The 21,678-nt window shown below is 40.3% G+C and overlaps 1 protein-coding gene across 3 annotated transcripts in view; it reads right to left on the bottom strand.

Moving 5' to 3' along the window:
• LOC119655077 overlaps positions 1-12,510 on the bottom strand; it is a 109,784-nt gene extending 97,274 nt beyond the window's left edge. For 2 of the 3 annotated variants that reach the window (XM_038060776.1, XM_038060774.1), the window contains exon 1: positions 12,295-12,486. In XM_038060776.1, the coding sequence (XP_037916704.1) occupies positions 12,295-12,470 (176 nt within the window). In that variant the 5' untranslated portion in view covers positions 12,471-12,486. Of the gene's footprint in view, positions 1-12,294 lie in introns of all 3 variants that reach the window. The other variant, XM_038060775.1, reaches the window with a different exon arrangement.
• Positions 12,511-21,678: the final 9,168 nt, after the last annotated feature.

Raw genomic sequence — 21,678 nt, 5'->3', positions numbered from 1 at the left:
TTTTTGGTCCCGAAGGCTACCTGCGTGTCTCCTTCATATCGTTTAATCTATCGAATAGATTATTTTTGTTATAGCAAAAATGTTGGAGAGGGTTATATATAATAAGCTGTTAATAATCGTTGAGTTTACGGGTGGTCTACCAGAGCGAAAGTATGGATTTCGGGGAAACTATTCTTAGAGAACAATGGTTATTGATTAGGCCGTTGGTGACGTTAAAAGTTAAGAATATTTTTAATTCCGTCAAATGGGGTTGAATTAAGGACCCTTTGCCTAAATTAGGTACCCCTGGCTACTTACGTCGTTTCTCCCATAAGGCGGTTTTCAGAATTGAATTATTGGATAGATGGTTAACCTTGTTACCTCAGAATACGCTGCAGAAATTTCAGACCAAAATCCACACTCCTTCAAATTTAATGAACTTAGTATCGAGGCATCATCGCGCTCAGGTTCGAGAGGCTAGGAGGTAGTCTCTTCTGGTCCACTTAATCTTATAAAGCTAATGAAATAACATGTTTGTAAACACTTGGCGTCAGTCCCTTATAAGAATGCATTCGTATTTGTTCGGAATAATAGTTTGTAATTAAGAGTAAAAAATGTCTTCACATCTAAAAGAGGACTTTCCAACAACTTTTTTTAAACGCTTGTTTCTCACAATAACTTTTTCCACATTTTCCGGAATTTTAATTCTAAAACTAATGAACCGATCATTATGAAATCTGTTGCTGTGATTCTCAATAAAGTTACCCAGACTATGAATCAATATGATATTATCTTCTTAAAGGTGCTTTTTTTCCCATAGGTAGTGAAAAAACAAGTCAAGAAGCCGGAAGCTCGGCGCTTCAGGTATGAGAGGTTTTATTTATTTCTTCTGTGAGTATATTTGAACGCAGAACTATCCCATAGCCCGTTATGTGTATGCATTTAGCGTGTCAGACTGATCATTTTAGTGTGATATTGATATTTAAAATATTTATAATAGTTGCAGTAAATTTACATGGTAAAGTCAATTTTGAACTACTGCAAATTTTGACAGTAATAGTATGACTGATCAAACTTGGGGATAACATGCTCCATGTTATGTTCTATACTATTACAAACTTTTATAATTCTAGGAAAAACTTAAGGAGTGTTTTTACTTAATTTCCCCAAAAATATGGTGATATATTATTATTTACTTAATTTGAACAGATATCAATATGGAGATTATTTTGAGGTCTAGACACGATATAGAAGCAGTTTAATGATTTTTTTCAGATTTTTTGGTTGGGTATTTTCTGAGAATGGGTCCTCCTCGCCTTTCTAACAGATGTCAAAACTAAGCCGGTTTCAAAAAGTACTAATCGAGGCCTTTCATTTGATACCCGACATGACTATATTCGGGGGAAAAAATTGTATACCTCTCTTTTGCATGTATGGGAACCAACCTTACCTTGGACCAGGCTTAATTGTCAAGAGTTTGGGCACACCAAATCTTACTTTGCACTTCCAAGTATATGCGGCGACCTCCATCCTTCAGTTAAATGCCAAATAAGACGAAGAAGATTACTCTGCCAAAACATATGGTAGCTGTGGGAACAACCACATTGCTAATTGCAGGGGATGCCCGATGTACATTGAAGTGAGTCAAAGATCTCGACCACTAACAAAAAACACCATTAAAACTCTCTTGCAAAAAATGAGCTCTGCTACAATCTTTCACTGGAGTGCGGATTGTATTAGCAAACTTAGAATGGAATTACAAGCATTCCTCGTTCCCCTAATATCAGAGACTCATCTCACCAACAAATATAATTTTATTCCATCCTAACAGAAAAGGCTATGGAGGTTCAGAGATCCTCATTAAAAATCGTGTAAAGCATATGTAAGCCACATCTACATGTGTAGTAGAATGGGCGGATTCGGTTACAATTTCCGCTGTGTAATGCCCTCGGAGATTTACCATTTCTGCAGAACAGTTTGTAAGCTTCTTCAACTCGTTTGGTAGAAGATTTATTGTAGCTGGAGAATTCAATGCCAAACGCACGTATTGGGGCTCGAGACTGATCTCGCCAAGAGGCAAAACTGTCCGGGCTGGCAGATCGACGAACTGTAGACTCGATGCGACGATCCAACTTACTACTGATCTAGGTTCCCATCATTCATTCATAGGTTCTCACAACTTTTTCAAAACTCCAACCAATCCCAACCGAGTCTACCAAACTGGCTACAAAGAAAACTGATTTGTAAGTATCGGAAGCAACAAGTGTGTCCTTGAAAACAAACTTCGAACTAGACCTGGCTGTCCATTATTTCACTGGACTATTTACATCAGCTTCTCTGCATGCAACATCGAAGTTCTAATGTGCGGTTTCAGACCATATAAAGTGTTCAAAAATAGTAGACCAGCTTATAAGAATAGTGATAGAATAAGAAGCATTGAAAAATGGGATAAGTCTGAAGAACTTTCTAATCTATCTAACAGTTTTTCCGGCTACAAAAGCTCAATAGGCCAATTCTGTGCAAATCACAGGAGTGATGCCGATAAAGGTTCAATAGTTGCTCAATACTTGATAGGCGTTTTCCAACCAAACCCACGTAAAACGGAGAAACGATTATCATTTTCGATTCCCCAAGGGGCACACCAACCGATTCGTTTCAAAGCACATTGATCGCAAAAAAACGCTCCTGGTTTCGACCTCATTACGGACACATGATCCAAGAACTGCCAACATCTGCATTCATTCAATTGACATATATATTAATCGGTGTATTACATTTTGCTTGCTTTCCGAAATGCTGGAAATTGTCGCAAATAACAATACTCCCGAAGGAAGGTAAAGATCCTACGCTCGTCATGCCCTATATATCAATAAGCCTGCTTCCCCCGCAATCAAAGCTATTCGAGAAACTCCTTCTATCCAAGATATTAGGTTGTTGCAAATGGCCGTTTTTGTACTAAAATTTGAAACGACTGTAAAGCTTACAAAAATTTATTTATTTAATCAAAATAGGTGCCAGTCGATTCAAAACACTTCCCCCAGCGAAAGTCAAGAGCATTTATGCCAGTTTCGTAGAAGTCCAACTGTCGGGTGTTGATAAATTCTTCGAAGACAATTTTGACAACCTCTTCGTTCCTAAATTGTTTTTCCGCCAAAAAATGATCCAAATGTTTAAACAAGTCGGAATACCGGAAGCTCGCGCTTCGGTTATAAAGGTTTTGTGTTCATCTTATGTGAGAAACTTCAACGCACATTTTTCTATCCGTATATAGCTACAAATCCAACATAATCCTTCATATTTTTCCAAACTACGAGACATACGTACATATTACAGCCATAGATATGACGCTCACCCTAAACAAACAAACTGCCTATTTCCGAATACTGTACACATATATGCACATATATAAATTGATTGTACCTATATTTCCGATTTACTTCTTATATCTATCTGAATTAGGCTCTACCCGCAAAGTTCATTAGCACGCATACAGTATGTCAAGTAATTCTTTGCAAACGGAAAATAACTAGAAATATTTCTGTTTGACAGATGGTAAAAAGCAAAATAATACATTTTTTGGTAATTTCTTAAAGTGTAATGTTTTATTGGAATATTAGCTAATACTTTACAAATAAAAGAACATAAAACTTGTTTCGAGTAAAGATTGAAAGCGTTACAAATAAAAAACTACATTTCTTTCAGTGTCAAATAATTTTTTGCAAAATACATTATTGAATAAAAAAGTGAATAAAAAAGTAATTAAATTAATATTTTTCATTCTTAATATTTAGTATGGAAACCCTTAGCATCAAGCACAGCCTGCAGTCTCCTTTTCATAGAGGATATCAATTTTTTGACATCGTATTCGTTTGGTATATTTTCCCATTCCTCCTGAATAAAGGCTTTTAACTGCTCTTTTGACTTCGGACTTCTCCTTGCAACTCTTTTTTTAAGATGAGCCCACAAATTTTCGATTGGGTTCAAGTCCGGGCTGTATGCTGGTGTATCGATAACTTTCGCACAATTATAAAGCGCCCAAAATCTACACAAATACGACTTATGTTTAGGGTCGTTGTCTTGGTATAGTTTGAAATTTAATTTATTACGATTACTAGGATCGATAAAACCAAATTTTGTGGCACTTTGAACCAATTCTGTTTTCAGAATATCTAAATAATACTCTTTATCCATTGTTTCGTCAATAAATCTTAATATGCCTATTCCTTTTGATGAAATGCATCCCCAAACCGTGACCGACAATTTCCCGAATTTTACTGTTGGTATAATATTTTTATAACATAAAGCTTCAAGAGGCTTCCTCCAGACTCTATTTGGGCCCTCATTGTAATAGAGCATAATTTTAGTCTCATCGCAAAAAATAACGTCATCCCAGTATTCGATGGGGTATAAAACATGCTCTTTTGCAAATGAAAATCTTTTATTTATATTAAATGTTGATAACAGCGGTTTTTTCCTGGCTACTCTCGAAGAATATTTATGTTCTAAGAGTACTTTTCTCACTGTTTCATGTGAGATTTGAACTCCACAATCCTTTTCTAGTTCAACAGCCAACGATCTTGTGGAAGTGTAAGGATTTTCATCGATTTTTCTTATGATTTTTCTTACCTCTCTAGGAGTAAGCTTATTCGGCCTTGCTTGTGAGCAACGTAAATGTATCCTATCTTCTTTTTCAGCGCGATTTATTATATTGTAAACGGTTCTCAATTTAACTGAAAACATTTCCGCAAGCTCCTTTGCAGTTTTTCCTTTACAATAATGAAAATACACTAACTGAATAATATTGTCGAGTGTTCTGCTTCCAGGCATTTTGACTTTAAAAAATTTTCAATGAACAATCAAACAAAATCCAACCGATTGCAAACGGATTTCACTTTGAATGCAGCAACATAAACATATCAATGCGATACCGAATAGTACCATCTAGAATTCTAGCGAATTCTGTCGCTATATGCATGCGTGTTCGTATTAAAGTGTGTTTTGCAAAGAATTTTTTGACAGTGGAAAATGTGATCACGATTACTTTTGGCGTATTTACATTGCCTTTTGAAATGAAGTATATGTGTTTATTGTGTAAGTAGGTGATTGCCAAACTAACCAACAATTTCCCTTTTTTAAACTTCAAGAATTTTACCATTTATTCATTTTATTTCATATCGAAGTGAAATCTATATAACTGTTTTTTCTTTGCAAAGATTTTCTTGACATACTGTATATTATATACCTACATACACACATGTCTGGCTGACAAATAACTAAAAAACTAAAACAAAATAATTCTCTGCGACCCAATTCATAAGAAGTCATTTCGTTGTGGTATTGACGAATTGATATGTGATGATGACGTCATGCAGGTTATAGAGTGCACGAAATTCACAAAAAATTGTAAAGTTTCACCCCATATAACTTTGTTAATAATAGTTCGATTTTCTTCAAACTTGACCAAACTGTGCATTATGTTCTTCGTTACACGCATGCCAAATTTTGTACTTCTGGGATGAACATAAGGGGGGTACTGGGTAAATTTCTAAAATGTGGAAATATACTATTATTAACTTTATTTGTGCAGATATCGGAACCGGATATATTTTGAGGCCTAGATTTCGTAGGGATGCACCACTGTGATTTTTTTCAGATTTTTCGGTTGGATAGGTTCTGAGAACGAGACCTGTTACACTTTTTGTGGGTCATATTTTGAACCCTCACTCCCCTATGTTTCATCTAATATCAAATATTGAACCAGATTCGAAAAGTACTAATTGTGACCTTTCATTTGATACCCAGCATGGCTACATTCTGTGAAAAAAAAATTTGCACCCTCCATTCACATGTATGGGGAGCCCCCCTTAAACTTAACACAAGATGGCGCCACTTACTGCATGTAAAGGGATCACCAGATTACATACTCTCACCAATTTTCGTGACAATCCGTCTAGCCGTTTCCGAATAAATCAGGTGTGACAGACAGACAGACAGACAGACAGACAGACGGACAGACAGACACCGTCTCGATTCTAATAAGGTTTTGTTTCACACAAAACCTTAAAAACGTGGAACCATTGAACAAACTCATTGACTAGGCTCCGAGGTAAGCTGTGCTTCGAAAAGTAGAAAGTACTGTTTGGCCGTATTCATTTACGTTGCATAAGCACAAAATTAAGGAAAAAAGTACCTACGAATACGCGTAAAATTCTGGGGTCATAGTTGATTGGCCTATTTACTTATACCTTCGCTGACGAAACGACTCTACACACATTCTAATCCCAATGACGCATCTAGAGACCTCGAGAATTATATCAAAAAGGTTGAACAATGGTTGGTCCGCTGGAGAATCAAAGTAAATGAAAAAAAATTTAGCCATGTCGCTTTCACATTAAAGATGTGAGCATGGCCCTTAGTTAAGTTTAACGGCGTATCGATTCCTTAGTCTAGGGATCTAGCGAAGAGTTTAATGGACAAGAGAAGGTAGGTAAGCGACACATCTAGTGCAGACAACAGAATCAGAGTAAATGCTACAGTAATCGCGATTCAAAGGAAACTTCAGGAGGTTAGATTTTCGTCTGCTGCTTGTAGTCCAGCTTAAAATTAATAGATAAGGGGTAGCTTTCTTCAAACTACAATTTTTGATTCTAAACGTAAATATATATTTCCCAGTAGACCAAAACCCTTCCAACGAAGCTATGCTTCACCATGGTAATGCGGAGACATGGGTCGAATTGTAGGTGAGGTTTCAGTAGGTGAAAATTTTGCCGCAGCATGACGTGAGAGCGTTCTTATTTAATAGGTGTTGATTAGAAAATATTTAGAGGGCTTGGTTTCTTACCAATGGATGGAACACCATCCACCCTTGTGCACCTTTCGATTGAAGTGGAAACAGAAATTGTTATTAGCAAACACTGGTCAATTGCTGGCCAATACTTGGGAGGAAAATTTTCAAGATTCCCTTCTTGTAAATAAAACTTTTAAATACGTAAAATTATCAAAGGAGAACTACAAAGAAGGCTTTACAAATAAGACAACTGTGGGTGCTTTAAGAATCGAGCTACATATATTCCATTAATCATTAATCAATGCAAATCGATGTGGACGACTCCGAATACCTTACCTTGTATCATTTAGATCAAACCTTTTTTGGGCTTGTGTATATCATATATAAGTCCTGTGACTTTAAATGGAGTTCATCTAATACTTTTCCATCAATGGACATAAACCCTTAGATGCGTGGATGTGTTTCTAAATAGATTTTTCCTATTGGAAATGTCATAGCTTGCCGTTGCTGCTGACAAATATTTGACAAAAAAGATGAAATCGCGAAAGAAAAATCCTATTTTAACGACGGAATAGGAAGGAAAATTATACAAACAATCTTTTCTCTCAAGATGGATTTTCTACAAAGTCTGCAGAGTAGTCAAAGTATTAAAGAAGTTACATAGCCTGGAAGGAAAGATTTCATTTTATTTTATATTATAAACTGCTCTGCTGCGTGAAATGTCTTTATTCTTTGGGGATACAATTCTATTCATGAGATTTATGTCAATGAAGCAAATTTTTGAAGAATGGCGATGAGATGGGAATGGAAGAGAAATTGGAGCGACTTCGAAATCTATTGAAAGCGGCAAACGTGGGATTCACTAATATTTGATCGAAATTTGATTGACTGTCAAAATAGAAGATATTCTGGGGAGTTTCCATTTCGATAGTGATATACATATATATGTGCATGTGTATACTGGTAATGAGGTAACATCAATGGGCACAAGAATTCCGTGTTTGGTGTTTCGAAAGAACATTAAATGTCTCCACTTCCCTCGTACACGCAAGTACGATAGGAGTTCCCTTACCTGCTTTATTTTGAAACTTATGTAAACTAAACTATTTTAGTGACAGTTTATAAAATACAGAATCTACAGAATGGGTATAAGCGAATCTTCATCTGCTGAAGTTTTAATTTAATTACCTAAAGGCAGTGGTGGTGCTTTAGAATGTACTAGTTTTTGAGAAAGTTTTGTATGACGAAATTTCAGCACAACTTCGGAATATGTTGTATTGCTGTCTCATATAATGCCACATATCCTCAGTGCAAAACAAAACCTTATTAAAATCGATTGAATGTCTGTCTGTCTGTCTGTCACACGCATTTTTCTCAGAAACGGCTTTATCCATTGACACGAAATTTGATGAGAAGGTGGGAACTGTAGACGCCCAGACATGCAGTGAGTGATATCCTTCAACGTTGAGATTTAGGGGGGGGGGGGGGGTCTCCATACATGTAAAAGGGGGGTGTAAACATTTTTTTCACTGAATATAGCCATGTGGGGTATCAAATGAAAAAATCTATTAGTACTTTCCGAAGCCGGTCTTAGTTTTGTGATTTGTTAGAGAGGCGGGGAGTGGGAGGGGTGGAAAGTGATGATTTGTTTAACGGATCCATTCTCAGAAACTACCCAACCGAAAAGTGTGAAAAAATTCATGAAGCTGCTTCTATATGGTGCCCAGGCCTCAAAATACTCTCCATATCAATATCCGGTCAAATTAAGTTAATAATAGCATATTACCATATTTTTGGGAAAATTATTCCAGAGTTGTAAAAGTTGGGAGTAGTATCAAATATAATATGAAGCATATTATTCCGGTTACTTTCCCATACCATGAAGATTTTTGAACGCATTCTTGACAACCGTATTCGCGAAATCGTTGAAATAACCGTGAATCAAGCCGGATTTGTCAAGAACTGCGGAACTACTGACGCAATACACACTGCGCGGTTACTCATGGAGAAACACCGTGAGAAGCATCGCCCTCTTTACATTGCCTTTCTGGATCTTGAGAAAGCGTTTGACCGTGTGCCACACGAACTCATCTGGTATGCTTTACGACAACACTTCGTGCCAGAAGAACTCGTGCGCTGGGTTCAATTGCTCTACCACGATCCGAAAAGTAAAGTTCGAAGTATGGCGGGTGTATCAAAACCGCTTCGTGTCGCTGTTGGAGTTCATCAAGGAAGTGCCCTCTCACCACTCCTCTTTGTCCTTGTTATGGACACCGTCACACGGGATATCCAACGTCCAGCGCCCTACACACTGCTTTATGCAGATGATGTTTTCCTAGCATCTAATAGCAAAAATGATCTCGAGCAACTTGTTCAAAAATGGAATGATCGCCTCATGCAACACGGTCTCAGATTGAATTTAAACAAAACTGAATTTTTGACGACCGATCCCCATGAAACAGGCACAATCACTGTCAGCGGCAGTGATCTGCCCAGAACTGAGCGATTAAAATACCTCGGGTCAACGTTATCAGCCAATGGAGAGCTGCGTTATGAAATTGCTTCACGCATTAACGCAACCTGGATGAAGTGGCGTTCCATAACTGGTGTCCTTTGTGATCGACGTATCAACGAACGTCTCAAATCTAAAATTTACCGCAATGTCGTCCGTCCAGTCGCTCTCTATGGTTCTGAGTGTTGGCCGACCATAAAAGACAATGAACGGCGTCTTGCGGTAATGGAGACGAAGATGCTACGTTGGACTAGTGGCGTCACACATTTAGATCACATCCGAAATGAGGATATCCGCGATCGTTATGGGGTTGCACCGATCGTGGAAAAGTTGCGAGAGAGGCGTCTTCGATGGTATGGTCACGCAATTCGTGCAAACGAGAGTTCACTTGCAAAGATTGGTCTGAACATCGAAGTCGATGGTAAACGACCAAAAGGCAGACCTAAGCAACGGTGGCTTGATACGCTGGACGGGGATTTGAAAGCCTCGAGATTGCACCCAGATCAGGCATTCGATAGAGCCAAATGGCGAAGCCGATCACGACGAGCCGACCCCGCTTGTGAACGGGACAAAGGCTGAAGAAAAAGAAGATTATTCCCAAGTTTGATCAAAATCATACTATTGCTGACAAAGTTACAATAGCTCAAATTTGTCTTTACCGTGTAAATTTACAACCCGAAGTACTAAATCTAACATGCTAAATGCATATACATAACAGGCTACGTACAAATGGGATAGTTCTGCAATCAAATATACTCACAGAAGAAGCAAACAAAACCTTTCATACCTGAAGCGCCCAGCTTCCGGTTTCCCGACTTGTTTTCGTCTGAATTGTGTTTGGAGCTCCTCTTCAGCGACAAATTCTCTAAGCCAGTTCTTTTCTGCATCTTTCATAACTCGACGCCAGATAGCTGAATATGAAGGTGTTAAGTTTTGAAGAATTTTCGATGCTTTTCTTGTTGACACCCCCCCCCCCCCCCCCTTTCGATACCTGCTGAGGTGGCGATTTTGTAGAATTACACTTTCGTTTCATCGGAGTATACTCTTCTGCATCAACGTAATCAGTACTGCTATTATCTTCTCCAGTACTATCATTTGCAAAGTATGGTTTTTGGCTTAATTGGCCTGATTTTCTTCTTCATTTTGAGGGACGAATTGTGTTCACTAACACGGCTTTTTAAGGTTTTGTGTAAGGGCACGTATGATTTTGCAGATTTCCTATTTAGAACATATATCAAGCTAGTAAATTTACTAAGTAAGTAAGTTTCCCGGCTTTCGACGGAATAAACTTTGTAGTGTCTTTGTTCGATTCTGGTGGTGTGTCTAAAAGTATTATGGTTCCGTCACCTGTCATTATAATAGTTTGTTTGGTTGCAGCATCAATCAATGCCATTGACCCTAAAATTCTGGTTCCCGCCCCGGAAATTAAACCCTCTTTTGCAAAGGTATCCCAGATTTCTTTTTCCTCTACATCATAGTCATCAGGTACCAAGAGTAGCTCCACCGTATTAAATCTCCAAGTAAAGTTCAATGGATTGCTACATTCCTGAACCATTCCTAAGGTAATCAAAGGACACTGCATTAGTAAGGCAACTTCAAATACTGACTTGCGTGAGTAACAGTGGGGCCATGAGAAGTTGTCCAACGACTTCTTAGAGGGCCTCCTGGAATTGACTCCTCTCCATCTACACATACAGATACAGGGAAAGAGGGCGATCTTCAGAATACGCCAGATTATCAGTGAAATTCGGGAGAATTTACACTGACGGATTCCTTATAGCAGAGGGAGCAGTCGCAGGGATCAGTAGTCCAAGAAAAAAGCACTTTGAACCAATGGATAAGCGGAAGCATATTTTAGGTGGAAATATACACCATGGACAGATGTGCCTTCTTTAAGCTTGACAGGAGCTATAGGAGGCAGAATATTGCCATTCTAACCAACAGCCAGGAGGCTATAAATGCACTTTGATACTACCAGGTAGATTCCAAACTGGAATGGGAATGTCTTAACAAATTGAACATGCTCAACTCGTGCAAAAAAGTCTGGATACTCGAGGTACCAGGCCACTTAGGGACAAAAAGTAATGAAGCAGCGGACGAGCTGGTCAGGAAAAGCGCAGCCACGCCGCTATACGGGCCAGAGTCATTCTGTGGAGTCGGAAATAGGTTCATGACCATGATATACAAAAATGAAGAGGTACAGGGCTCGAAATATTCTTCAAATCTGACCAAAAAGAATCTAGTCACTGCAGGCTACATTATCACGTGGAAAGGCTAGGGATATTTACGGCCTGATGATAGCAAGAAATATCCATATTGCCGCATGCGACCTGAATCCCTTTGTCGGGGGAAATACCTACTTGCACCGTCCATAAGCTGTGAGAGTTCCTTCCGTCCTTAAATGAAGATATTTGTTCCAAAGAAGCTTCTTATCTAGAAAAAATTGCAGATATTTTACTTCTTCGAAAAGTTAAACAATTGTACCTCTTAGTCAATTTTCTCCTTTCTATAGATCTTTATACTGAAAGCCATGCCTGAGGCACTGGAAAGAACCATGAAATCAGCGGTCCGTTATGTATTTCTACATACCGTTCCGAGATCTTGATCAGCAGCAAGATCAGCACGTTATGCATATAAGCTTGGCAGATTTTGCAGTTCCGATAGTAGTTAGCCGATCAGCATTTTTCACAGAAGTGGCGAAAGCATCCTTTCGTTTGTTCTTTTGTGAAGTAGCGATCAGCAACCATCTTTGGATACAGCAGTCTCTACGTTGGCACAGCATACATACACTTAATTATAGTATCATTAACATGCTGCTTTCTGGCCGTATCACAAAGTATTGGGCGCGGCGCACAGTCAAAAACGCCTTTACTGTTCAAAAACCCCCCATCGCCTAATCTTCCTAAATTTTTGTATGAAGATTATCACACCCTTCTGCCAAGAAGTAGGAACGTAGCCCAGAACAAGCCATGCTAGAAAAATATTTGTTAGAAGTCACACTCAGTTCTCCACTTACCCCTTTAGCTTCGCTGGATAAATGGCATCCACACCAGGTGTTTTGAAGTGCTCTATACACTCTCTTGGCTTCTCTGAATAGATGTCATTCATGCCAGGTATCTTGAAGTCCTCTTTCCTGTTGAAGAATTTTAGATTGAATTTTCTCTGCCCCATTTTTATCATCCGTTCTTGCATATATACTTCCAAGAGATTCCGCTTTGACTCATCAGTTGACAGTTGGTGAAAGTTTCTTCTAGTTTTGTAAGAGAGTCATACTCGGCCTACTCATTCTTTTTAAAGACTCTGCACAGGTTTGAAGTCTCCCTTTTCGTTTTCAGTTCATCGTAGTATGTTTTAAAGGAGTCTCGCTTCGGGTATTTTACGAGCTTCTTATATTCACGGCATGAGTACTAGAAGTTTAATCAGTCTGTCAGAAACTGAATTGTAGGTAACGGTGGTCTGAAAGTAAGACTTCGTCTAGCACACGTCAGTCTCTAATGAATTTTGACATCTCTCAAATGCAGATTGTTAGGTCAATTAATTCACTTTTCTTGGTCGTGATCTCGGTGTGATCGATCTGATTAAATATTGGTAGCTAGGCAGTCAAAACCCAAATGACCTTGTGGCAGGGCTTGTAGGCTAACAGTGTACCCAATATGAAAAGTGCAGAGAAACTTTTCACCGTTGGTATTACGATCGCCAAGCCAATGTCTCGCTATCAAATATCTACGCAAGGTGTTGTCAGAGCATAATTTGGTGTCCGAAACACTCATTAGGAACCCTCTGTGGGAATGGATGTAATTACTGATAGAGAGTGCTCTTTTCAGTATATGGTAGAAAGTTCCATTGGTGAGCAGCCCTGCACAATTGTGTTCTTCAATTTGGACCGTGATGTTGCACTAAAATACCCGACCAGAAACCGGCTTCCAGGTTGTGAAAGTGCGCTTTGCGGTATTTGTCAGTTGAAGCCGAATTCGGGTTAGCAAAAGCAAGATTTCCACATTGCTACGGGAAGGAGAAGAGTAATCTCCAGGGTCCGGCTATCTCATTACACTTAGGTCCAGAATGATCTGCATATATCGCCGGAATTCTTGCTGAAGTTAGAGGAGGCGAACATTTTGCTGATACCATTGTCGAGGAGGGACACGTATTCCAAAACCAATATCGAATGTTGTAATCGACCCATACGTACTTATTCGAGGCGTGGATAGATTTCGTTAGCAAGAAAGTTTCAAAATTTGTAAAATATCTATCTTTCACTCGTTGTAGAACTGCAGCATCTATGTAACAGGTTTAATTCAAGCCATTTTAAAAGTTCCACAAATATCTCCTTTTACGACTATTAACTTTGAATGAATATGTATGCGTATTGATAACCTGCCTCCAACAGATGGAAGATAGGAAACGTTGAGAGGAATCCTCATTTCAAGACTAAACTAACGTTTTATCTTAAATGAATCGGTACGGTATGTCCCAATGTAGAACACCTAATAGGGAAACAGATGCAAGTACTTCCTAACAAGTAATGTGTGGTTTCACTTGGAAATGTTCCACCATGCTTACGTCCTTGATTAATTGCCATGAGTTAAAACAGTTCCTTGTCAAGATTTCGCAAATGTAAATCTAGTAGAAAGGTGTGCATTTTACAAATTACTCGAAGTTAATCATTCCTTGCATGTTCCGTTGGGGTTGAAAAATGAGAATAGACGCCTTTCTTGCATGGTGAATGCCGGACCATTTGTAAGAAGAGCATCTGTTGCAAACAGCGTAATCAGTTCGGATGCATATGTGTAAAGTCACAAGAATGATTAAATCAGAATGCCATTAAAAAATTAGAATTGAATTTGTTGTTTACGGTATTCTTTGTAATTATTGAAGCTAAAAGTAGCAAAGCTAAGCGGCATTAATCCCCTGAATTTCATACTCCAATTGTGGACCCGGACCCGAAAAAAAACCAACTTTTAAATTATTAACCTCTGGTATTTTATAAAAATATAAACCTGAAACCAGGTGAAGATAATGGGAATTAAAAATTTTGCAGCTGATAGAAAAAAATATTTCAATATTCACCATTTTTAAGATTTTGTGTAAAACAAAGCCCACTAAAACCACCTCTCCTCACTCGTTATGCCTTACGGAACTATCGAGAGACATTACACCGTGGGGCGGGTTAAGGCTCTCCAGCAGCAGCGGACAGGGCTGCAGCTGGAATCGCGGCATTTGGTCGGCTAATGGCGAATATCGGGTGGCCTATATCAACTAGGAGACGTCTCATCATGGGAGCAACGTAGTCGATTCTTCTCTATGGTGTGGAGGTATGGGCTGATGCCCTTGACAAGGAGGTGCATCGTAAACGCGAGTGGCGTCTGTTTATCGCACCGTCTCTGAACCGGCTATGATGGTGATTGCGGGAGTGATTCCCGTTGCCCTCCTTGCTAAGGAGCGCAAAGCTATCTATCGCAATAAGGGCGAAAACTTAAGAGAAGTGGTTACCCGTGAAGAACGTCAACGCACCCTTAGCGAGTGGAAACTTTCTTGGCAAAATGAGCCAAGGGGCAAGTGGACTGAGCAGAACGCACGGTGAGATTGATTACTTCCTTACACAACTTCTAAGTGGGCATGGAGGCTTTCAGTCTTACCTGCACAGGATTGGGAAGGCGCGATCTCCTGATTGTGTGTTCTGCAATGGAGTAGCGGACGAAGCTGAACACACCTTTTTCTCTTGCTAGAGGTGGGACGGCCTCCGCCAGCAGCTTTATGCAGACGAAGGAAGCTCTCTCCAGACAACATTGTCAGAGAGATGCTGAAGAGCGCTAGCAGCTGAAATCGTATTGTGCATTATGTTCGGGCTCTTCTTATTGCGAAGAAGATTGAACTCGACCGGCGGAGGGATCGGATGGTAAGGGGTTCTCAGAACTAGCAACAACTCCCTTCCTCCCCTCCCCGCTCGTTGGTGAAAGGAATTCCCTGACTTGAAGGCTCCCAAAGCCGGGAGAGCGGGAGGGCTGGCACGAAGTAATGTGTGAAACGGTTCCAGGCTTGTTCTCTGATGACAGGGAGGTGTTTAGTTGGTAGTCCGCCAGCGTGCTGTTGCGGGAGTCCAACACTCTGTGCGTAAACGCATTCACATACCCTACTCCCAAAACAGAAAAAAAACAAAAGGCCCTCCTGGCTTACTCGTGCGGTAAGAATTATTTCCTCCCTGTCGCTTTTTCGAAAGGACTCTAATCTTCGAAGCTTCTCCAGGATACAGCCTATGGTGCCAATAACAGCATTCCACATTTCTTGGGATTCACGCATTTGCGGAATGATCGTTTCTACTTGTGTGGGTCTCGTCATGAGAAGCTCAAGCTGTTCCCTCCCATTTGCAAATCCTGAACACACGAAAAGTATGTGGTAAGGGTCCCCGTATCCGTTTATACATTCAGAGTAGAAGGGGGAATCGTCATGTCCAAAACAATGTAAATACATACGGTATCCACCATGCCCAGTCTGAAACTGATTCAAGTGATAGTTTACATCTTCATGTTTGTATAATACATAATCTAAAGCCGAATATGTGGAATCAGCCTGTGAGTCCATCTCCCCTTGTTGCAATTATCCCAATGTGCTTGCTACACCCTGATGGTGCGCGTTCTCTCTTCCCGTCGTTGACCTACGGTATTATGGTCACTACGCATTTTCCAGGTGTATAATCTTTCTTTCTTCTCAGCTGAAATATCAATGGGCATCATTGCTGCGACCAAGAAAGCTGCTTCGTTTGATGTTGTTCGGAATGCGCTAGCGAGTCTTAACGCGTTCAGACTATATACAGAAGATAATTTTCTCCTATACGCCTGAACATTCAGGGTTTTTGTCCAAACTGGTGCTGGGTGCAGGAAAATCGATGAATACACTCTGGCTAACAACAGCCTCCTTGATGATTTGAGTCCTCCAATTTTGGGCCTCATGCTTTCTCGCCAGCGCAGTTCAAGTGAGGAATTTGATGAAAGGTTTTAACTCCATCACATGCTGTCCCACACGAAACTGTAGAATTTCTTTCATTTTGCTTTTGCTGACCAATACAGACTCAGTTTTTGGTTCCGTCAACTGTTATCCATGTGATACCGACCTCTCATCCATGCTCAGTCTAACGGATGTCTCACATGTCCAGACAACATCCTACAGATGTACCAAATGCAGTCATGTGGGATATTAAATGGAAGTTCTCGACCAGTACTTTTCTGATATTTAACGCAAAAGGAGGAGAGCCTTGCCGGAAACTCATCATTTGTCTGACGGTCCCATTCCTAAAACTTACGTAGCCGAAAAATCTGAAAAAAAGTACGAAGTTGCCATTATACGGTGCCTAGGCGACATCTGTTTAAATAAAATTAATAATACAATTTTTAGTAATTGAGTGCAAAACCCCCCTTAAGGGAGAAGTCATTCCATTTTCAGAATCGACTTTTCTATTGGATAGATCGTTAATTTAGCTACCCCAGAATACGCTGCATAAATTGTGCCTTATGTAAATAATGTATTTATAAATACTTGGCGGCAGTCCCTTGTATGAGTGCTTTTGTATTTGTTGTAACTGTACACCAATGTGATGTTTGTCATATTTTTTGGCTGGACAGGTTCAAAAAAGGAGACCTGTTACACTTTTTGAGACGTACTGTTGAGTCCTTACTCCCCTTTTTTGCACCCAGTATCAGAAATAAGACTACCAAAATGACCAAAATGATCATATTGCGTGAAAAAAATTTATACCCCTTCCCTCCTTCCGCATATATGAGGAGCCCCTTTTAGGTTTTACATAAAAATGGTTAGGGAGAAGTAAATTCTTCATAAAGGGAACTTCATTTCACTTCAATGTCAATTATTTTCGTAGCTATGCCGTCAGCAAATGTGATAAATTCACGGGAAATTGGTAAGCTTGAACTGCTATAACTTCTGATTTCCAAGAAGCTGGCAGTATTATGTGCGATACTGCAAAATTTAATACTCCTACAATAAATCTGAGAATGAGGTGAATACACTTAGGGGGTCCCCTTTCGCTTTGTGGATCAGCGCAAGCCTCGCCACCTTCCAACGAGCAGGGAAAGTGCCCTCTGTCTGGCCGGTGCTGGAATATCAGTTTGTATACCTCTGCTGGAATACCATCTGGTCTTGGCGCCTTCTTGTTTTTCATAGAGAGGACTGCCTGTTCCAACTCTTTTATAGAGAGTCCTCCTCGCTCTCCGCCCCGACGTCATCATCCCATACGGGGTGCGCAGGGAATAGTGCTCTTACAAAGCAGTTCATCTGCTCGGCCTTAAGTGAACAGGGTTTCCGCTGAACCTACATTTTTCGGGTTACCAGTTTGTAACCGAGTCCCCACGGGTCTCATTTACCTCGTTGACCAGATCTTGCCAGCAGGACCTTTGCTCTTATTTATTGCGCTGCGGAGTCTCCTTTTGGCTGATTTATACTCCATCATTATGGTACATGCCTCCTCCCGGTCGCTTAGATGTTGTGTTAAACGGCGGAGCCTGTGACACTCCTTCCGCAGCTCTGCGATTTCCACTGTCCACCAATACATAGAAGATCACTCTCCATCTGCACGTCCCGATGTCTCGTCGGGTATTTCAGTCCTTGTCGCGTCTTTCGCTGGGCGCTGGGGCGAGCGGCGCATTTTCCTGTTGCGGATAAACGCAGCTAGCTCACTCTCCACTTTCACTATCCCCTCGTTTGGTTTGGTTTTATTCGCCACTTAAATTGTTTACCAGCGCATCATGTGCAAGGAAGTGGGCTGCAATAGTCAGGAACGGGTATGCCCTCGGAGATAAAGCCCCTACCCCAGCTTCCTGAGGCCTAGCATACGATTAGCTTATCCCGGAACCCACGGACGGATGAGCGCTCGCTCGGGGCAATGCGGTCTACTAATACCGGTTCAATGCACACTACCCGACCAGGGTTCCGAACGGGTTGGCTCCTGATACACGCCACAACTACCACCTTGGCAGAGCTAGGATCACATATCCCATCGATGTCGACAAGGAGTTGCCGACGGCTACGGGGACTCCCAGTGTGTCCCGGCGTGTATCGGTCATTAGCAGTTCGGCCTTCTCCGAGAAACTTTCTCGAGGTTACTACCTAGGACGCAGGCATTATGAAAACAAGGAGGTCAGAACTACTTGCTCGGGCCCCTCGGGGACGCCACTCCCCGTATCCCAAGTGATCCGTTAAGGATCGTTGACGATCGCTGAGGTCATGGCCTTATCCTGCAAAAAAATGTGCACCCCCTGTTGCATGTATATGCAACGCAATCAACGCAAAGTGACGCTAGCCTTGTACACCGTTCACAGACTGCACCGTGTAACTATAGGTTCAGTATTTCCAAATAAACGAGTTGACGATTGTGTGCGATCCAAACAACCACTAATTTTTTCAGGTCGGTTCCTCGTTGCTCATGCCCCAAAGGGAGATCAAAATGAATTAATAAAGGACAATTTTCATAGCCTTCGAGGGTGGGCCAATGATTGCTTCCTCCATCACAGTGTTCAAATATTACTTGCAGATTTGAATGACAATATTAAATATGATGTTATATAGGGGAAAATTGCAACCTTCATGATGGAGTCCTTGATAATGACGAGCGTGTTATTAATTTTGCTTAGGCAAAGATCGCTACAACACATGTCCCTTTAGAACATAGCGCACTTTTATTTCTCAGACAACCGAATATATAGCCAGCTCATTCAAAGTGCAAAAACACCCATAAATATGACCTATCTGACACCGTATTCATGTTGATGATCAATTGAAACCAGTTTCGCTGATGTCGCTGTTATTTGTACCGGCGACAGAACAAGAGTCTAGTTATGAGTTTTGGACTAATAATTAAGTTAGTGGTAAAATAGTCAAAGGACGATTTAGAACGAAAGAATAAATTTCGTATGGTAAAACGACCGCTCCGTTTCAACTAATTGGCGCCCAACGTGGGGCAATTTCTTCAAAGTTAAAGTAAACAAAAGAAATTACTTCGTGTTGTCGTAGAAACCGCGTCGCGTAATAATTCGAATAGTTTTCATTAAATACGAAAGACTTCGTTCGCGAACAATTTGACAATTGACCGGCGAGGCCCCTTAGTAGTGCACACGGGAAGAAAAGGATTGGCTTTGCGAATGTGTAAAATATTATTTTCAGTGTTAAAATTTGTCTAGAAATAATTAAAGTTAATCAGTTAAATTTGTGAAGTAAATTTGCAAATTTATTAGAAACTTGTTTAATTTAAAAGAAAGTGGAAAGTTTATAGAATTCCTTGTGTAATTAACTTGGAGGTGTAAATTTTAGTGCTTACCTGGGATCAACAACTGTAAGTCAATTCATTTTTGATTTTTTGTTTGTGTTTTACTCAAATTTTAAGCAATACCAAATTTTGAAATTAAGCAATCTGAGCATTTTCAATCCCATTCCTATCTGAAAACATCAGTAGAAGCTGATTGGTTGATTATGAAGTCGCCAACGATGGCCCACTTACGTACTTAATTCCGTCGGAAATCCTCACAAAAATCCTATGAATTCTGTGAATTTGGTAGAGACGATCCTAATCCTCAACGGCGAGTCTCGCAGTATTGTAAATTCTATATTGAATCCCAGTGCAGATCGTTTCTAATATAATGGTTTCTAATATAATGAAAAACTCCGATCGTTTATAGTTCCTTCAGGACAATTCTTCCGGTGAAGGAGAAGCGGGGAACGTTTTCTAAGAATCTACGACCATTTCAAAAGAACCTCCAATTATTACGAAATGCCTAGTAATATTGGGGGAAAAAAATGATCGACCAAGGCAACGTGACACTAGATTTCTATAACACAATTATTCTGTCATCAGAGAGCGGGAGTATAATGCCGATAATTAAATTGTAATTATTGAACAAGACTAGAGATAGCTAAGATATTTATCTATTACTTGTAACAGGATGTCGTTGTCCTACCCGTGCGCACGTGTGAATCTGATACTCTTTAATTCCGTTGCTAGGTTGGTGGTGTCGAGGATTAAGGGATGCATTTTACCTTTGAAGCGACCATCATCAATGCTAATTTCAAAAATTCAAAGGTTGGTTCACTTCCATCTACTTCGAATTTATGTAAGTAAGTACCTCAAATGCTAGTTGGACTTTAAGAAAGTATACGGTTGCCATATACTTCACAAGCCATGCCTACGTGCTATCGTATACGGTCCACTAAAATGCGTCTTTACTCCTCCCAGGACTTCCCACTACGTCCGCACTCCTCTTATACTGTTCTACGCCAAGTGTTCTTGGGGCAACCTACTCTTAATTCTTTATTCCAAGTTTTGAATTATGTACATCATCATCACCAAAGGCGCAACAACCGGTATCGGGTGTAGGCCTACCTTAATAACACCAGACGTCGCCGTTTCAATCCGAGTATCGACCAATTCGATATCCCTCAAAGCTATCTCGCGTCCTGCTTTACACCCTCGCTCAATCTCAGGCTGTTCCTGGCTCGACTTCTTTTTCTACCATAGCTATCGCCCTTATAGAATTTCTAGGTTGGATCATCCTCATCCATACGGATTAAGTGATCTGCCCAACGAAACCTATTGACCCGGATTTTATCTACAACCAGACGATCATGGTATCGCTCATAGATTTCACCGTTATGTAGTCTACGGAATCGTCGATCCTCATGTAGGTGGCGAAAAAATCTTCGGCAGAATTTTCTTTCAAACGCGGCTAAGAGTTCGTAATTGTTCTTGCTAAGATGATTGTCTTGAACAATTTTTGTAAGGTGATATAGACTCTATTGGCTGCCAACAACCGTTAGCGGGTTTCATCGTCATAGCTGTTATCGGTTGTGATTTTCGACCCTAGATAGGAAAAGTTACCAACGGTCTTAAAATTATAGCCTCTTATATTTACTATTCTCATTTGACCAGTGTCACTTTGTAGTGTTCGGCTGGTCTTTGACGCAAAAGTTGCAACAGTATATTTCGTTTTGCCTTCATTGATATTCAGCCCAAGATTTCGCGCCGCCGGCTTGATCAGGATGAAGGCAGTTTGTACATTCCGAGTTATTCTCCCAAGATGTCGATATCGTCAGCAAAGGCCAGTAGTTGGGTGAAACTTAAAGAGGATGGTGCCTCTTGCGTTAATATCTGCATCACGGATGACTTTTAAGTCGATGAATTGCACGGATTGTTTCTTCTATACTTGGTGTTTTCGTCGTCTTCAGTTGGCGGCACCTCCAATTCGCCGAAGTTCTGGTTGTCCAGTAGTTAATCAAAGCACTCATGTTTCATCTCCAGGTCCTCTGTTGAAAGCGGTTATCCAGGCATTAATTTCCTTCTTGTAAGTGTTACAGAGGTATATGTTGTGGATGTCTTTAGTGTTAACTTTCACCTGATTGTCAG

This window comes from Hermetia illucens, chromosome 4 (assembly GCF_905115235.1).
Source record: "Hermetia illucens chromosome 4, iHerIll2.2.curated.20191125, whole genome shotgun sequence".
In the NCBI taxonomy this organism is placed as follows: domain Eukaryota; kingdom Metazoa; phylum Arthropoda; class Insecta; order Diptera; family Stratiomyidae; genus Hermetia; species Hermetia illucens.
Note: the sequence above shows the minus strand (reverse complement) of the source record. Positions and strands in the feature narration are given on the sequence as shown.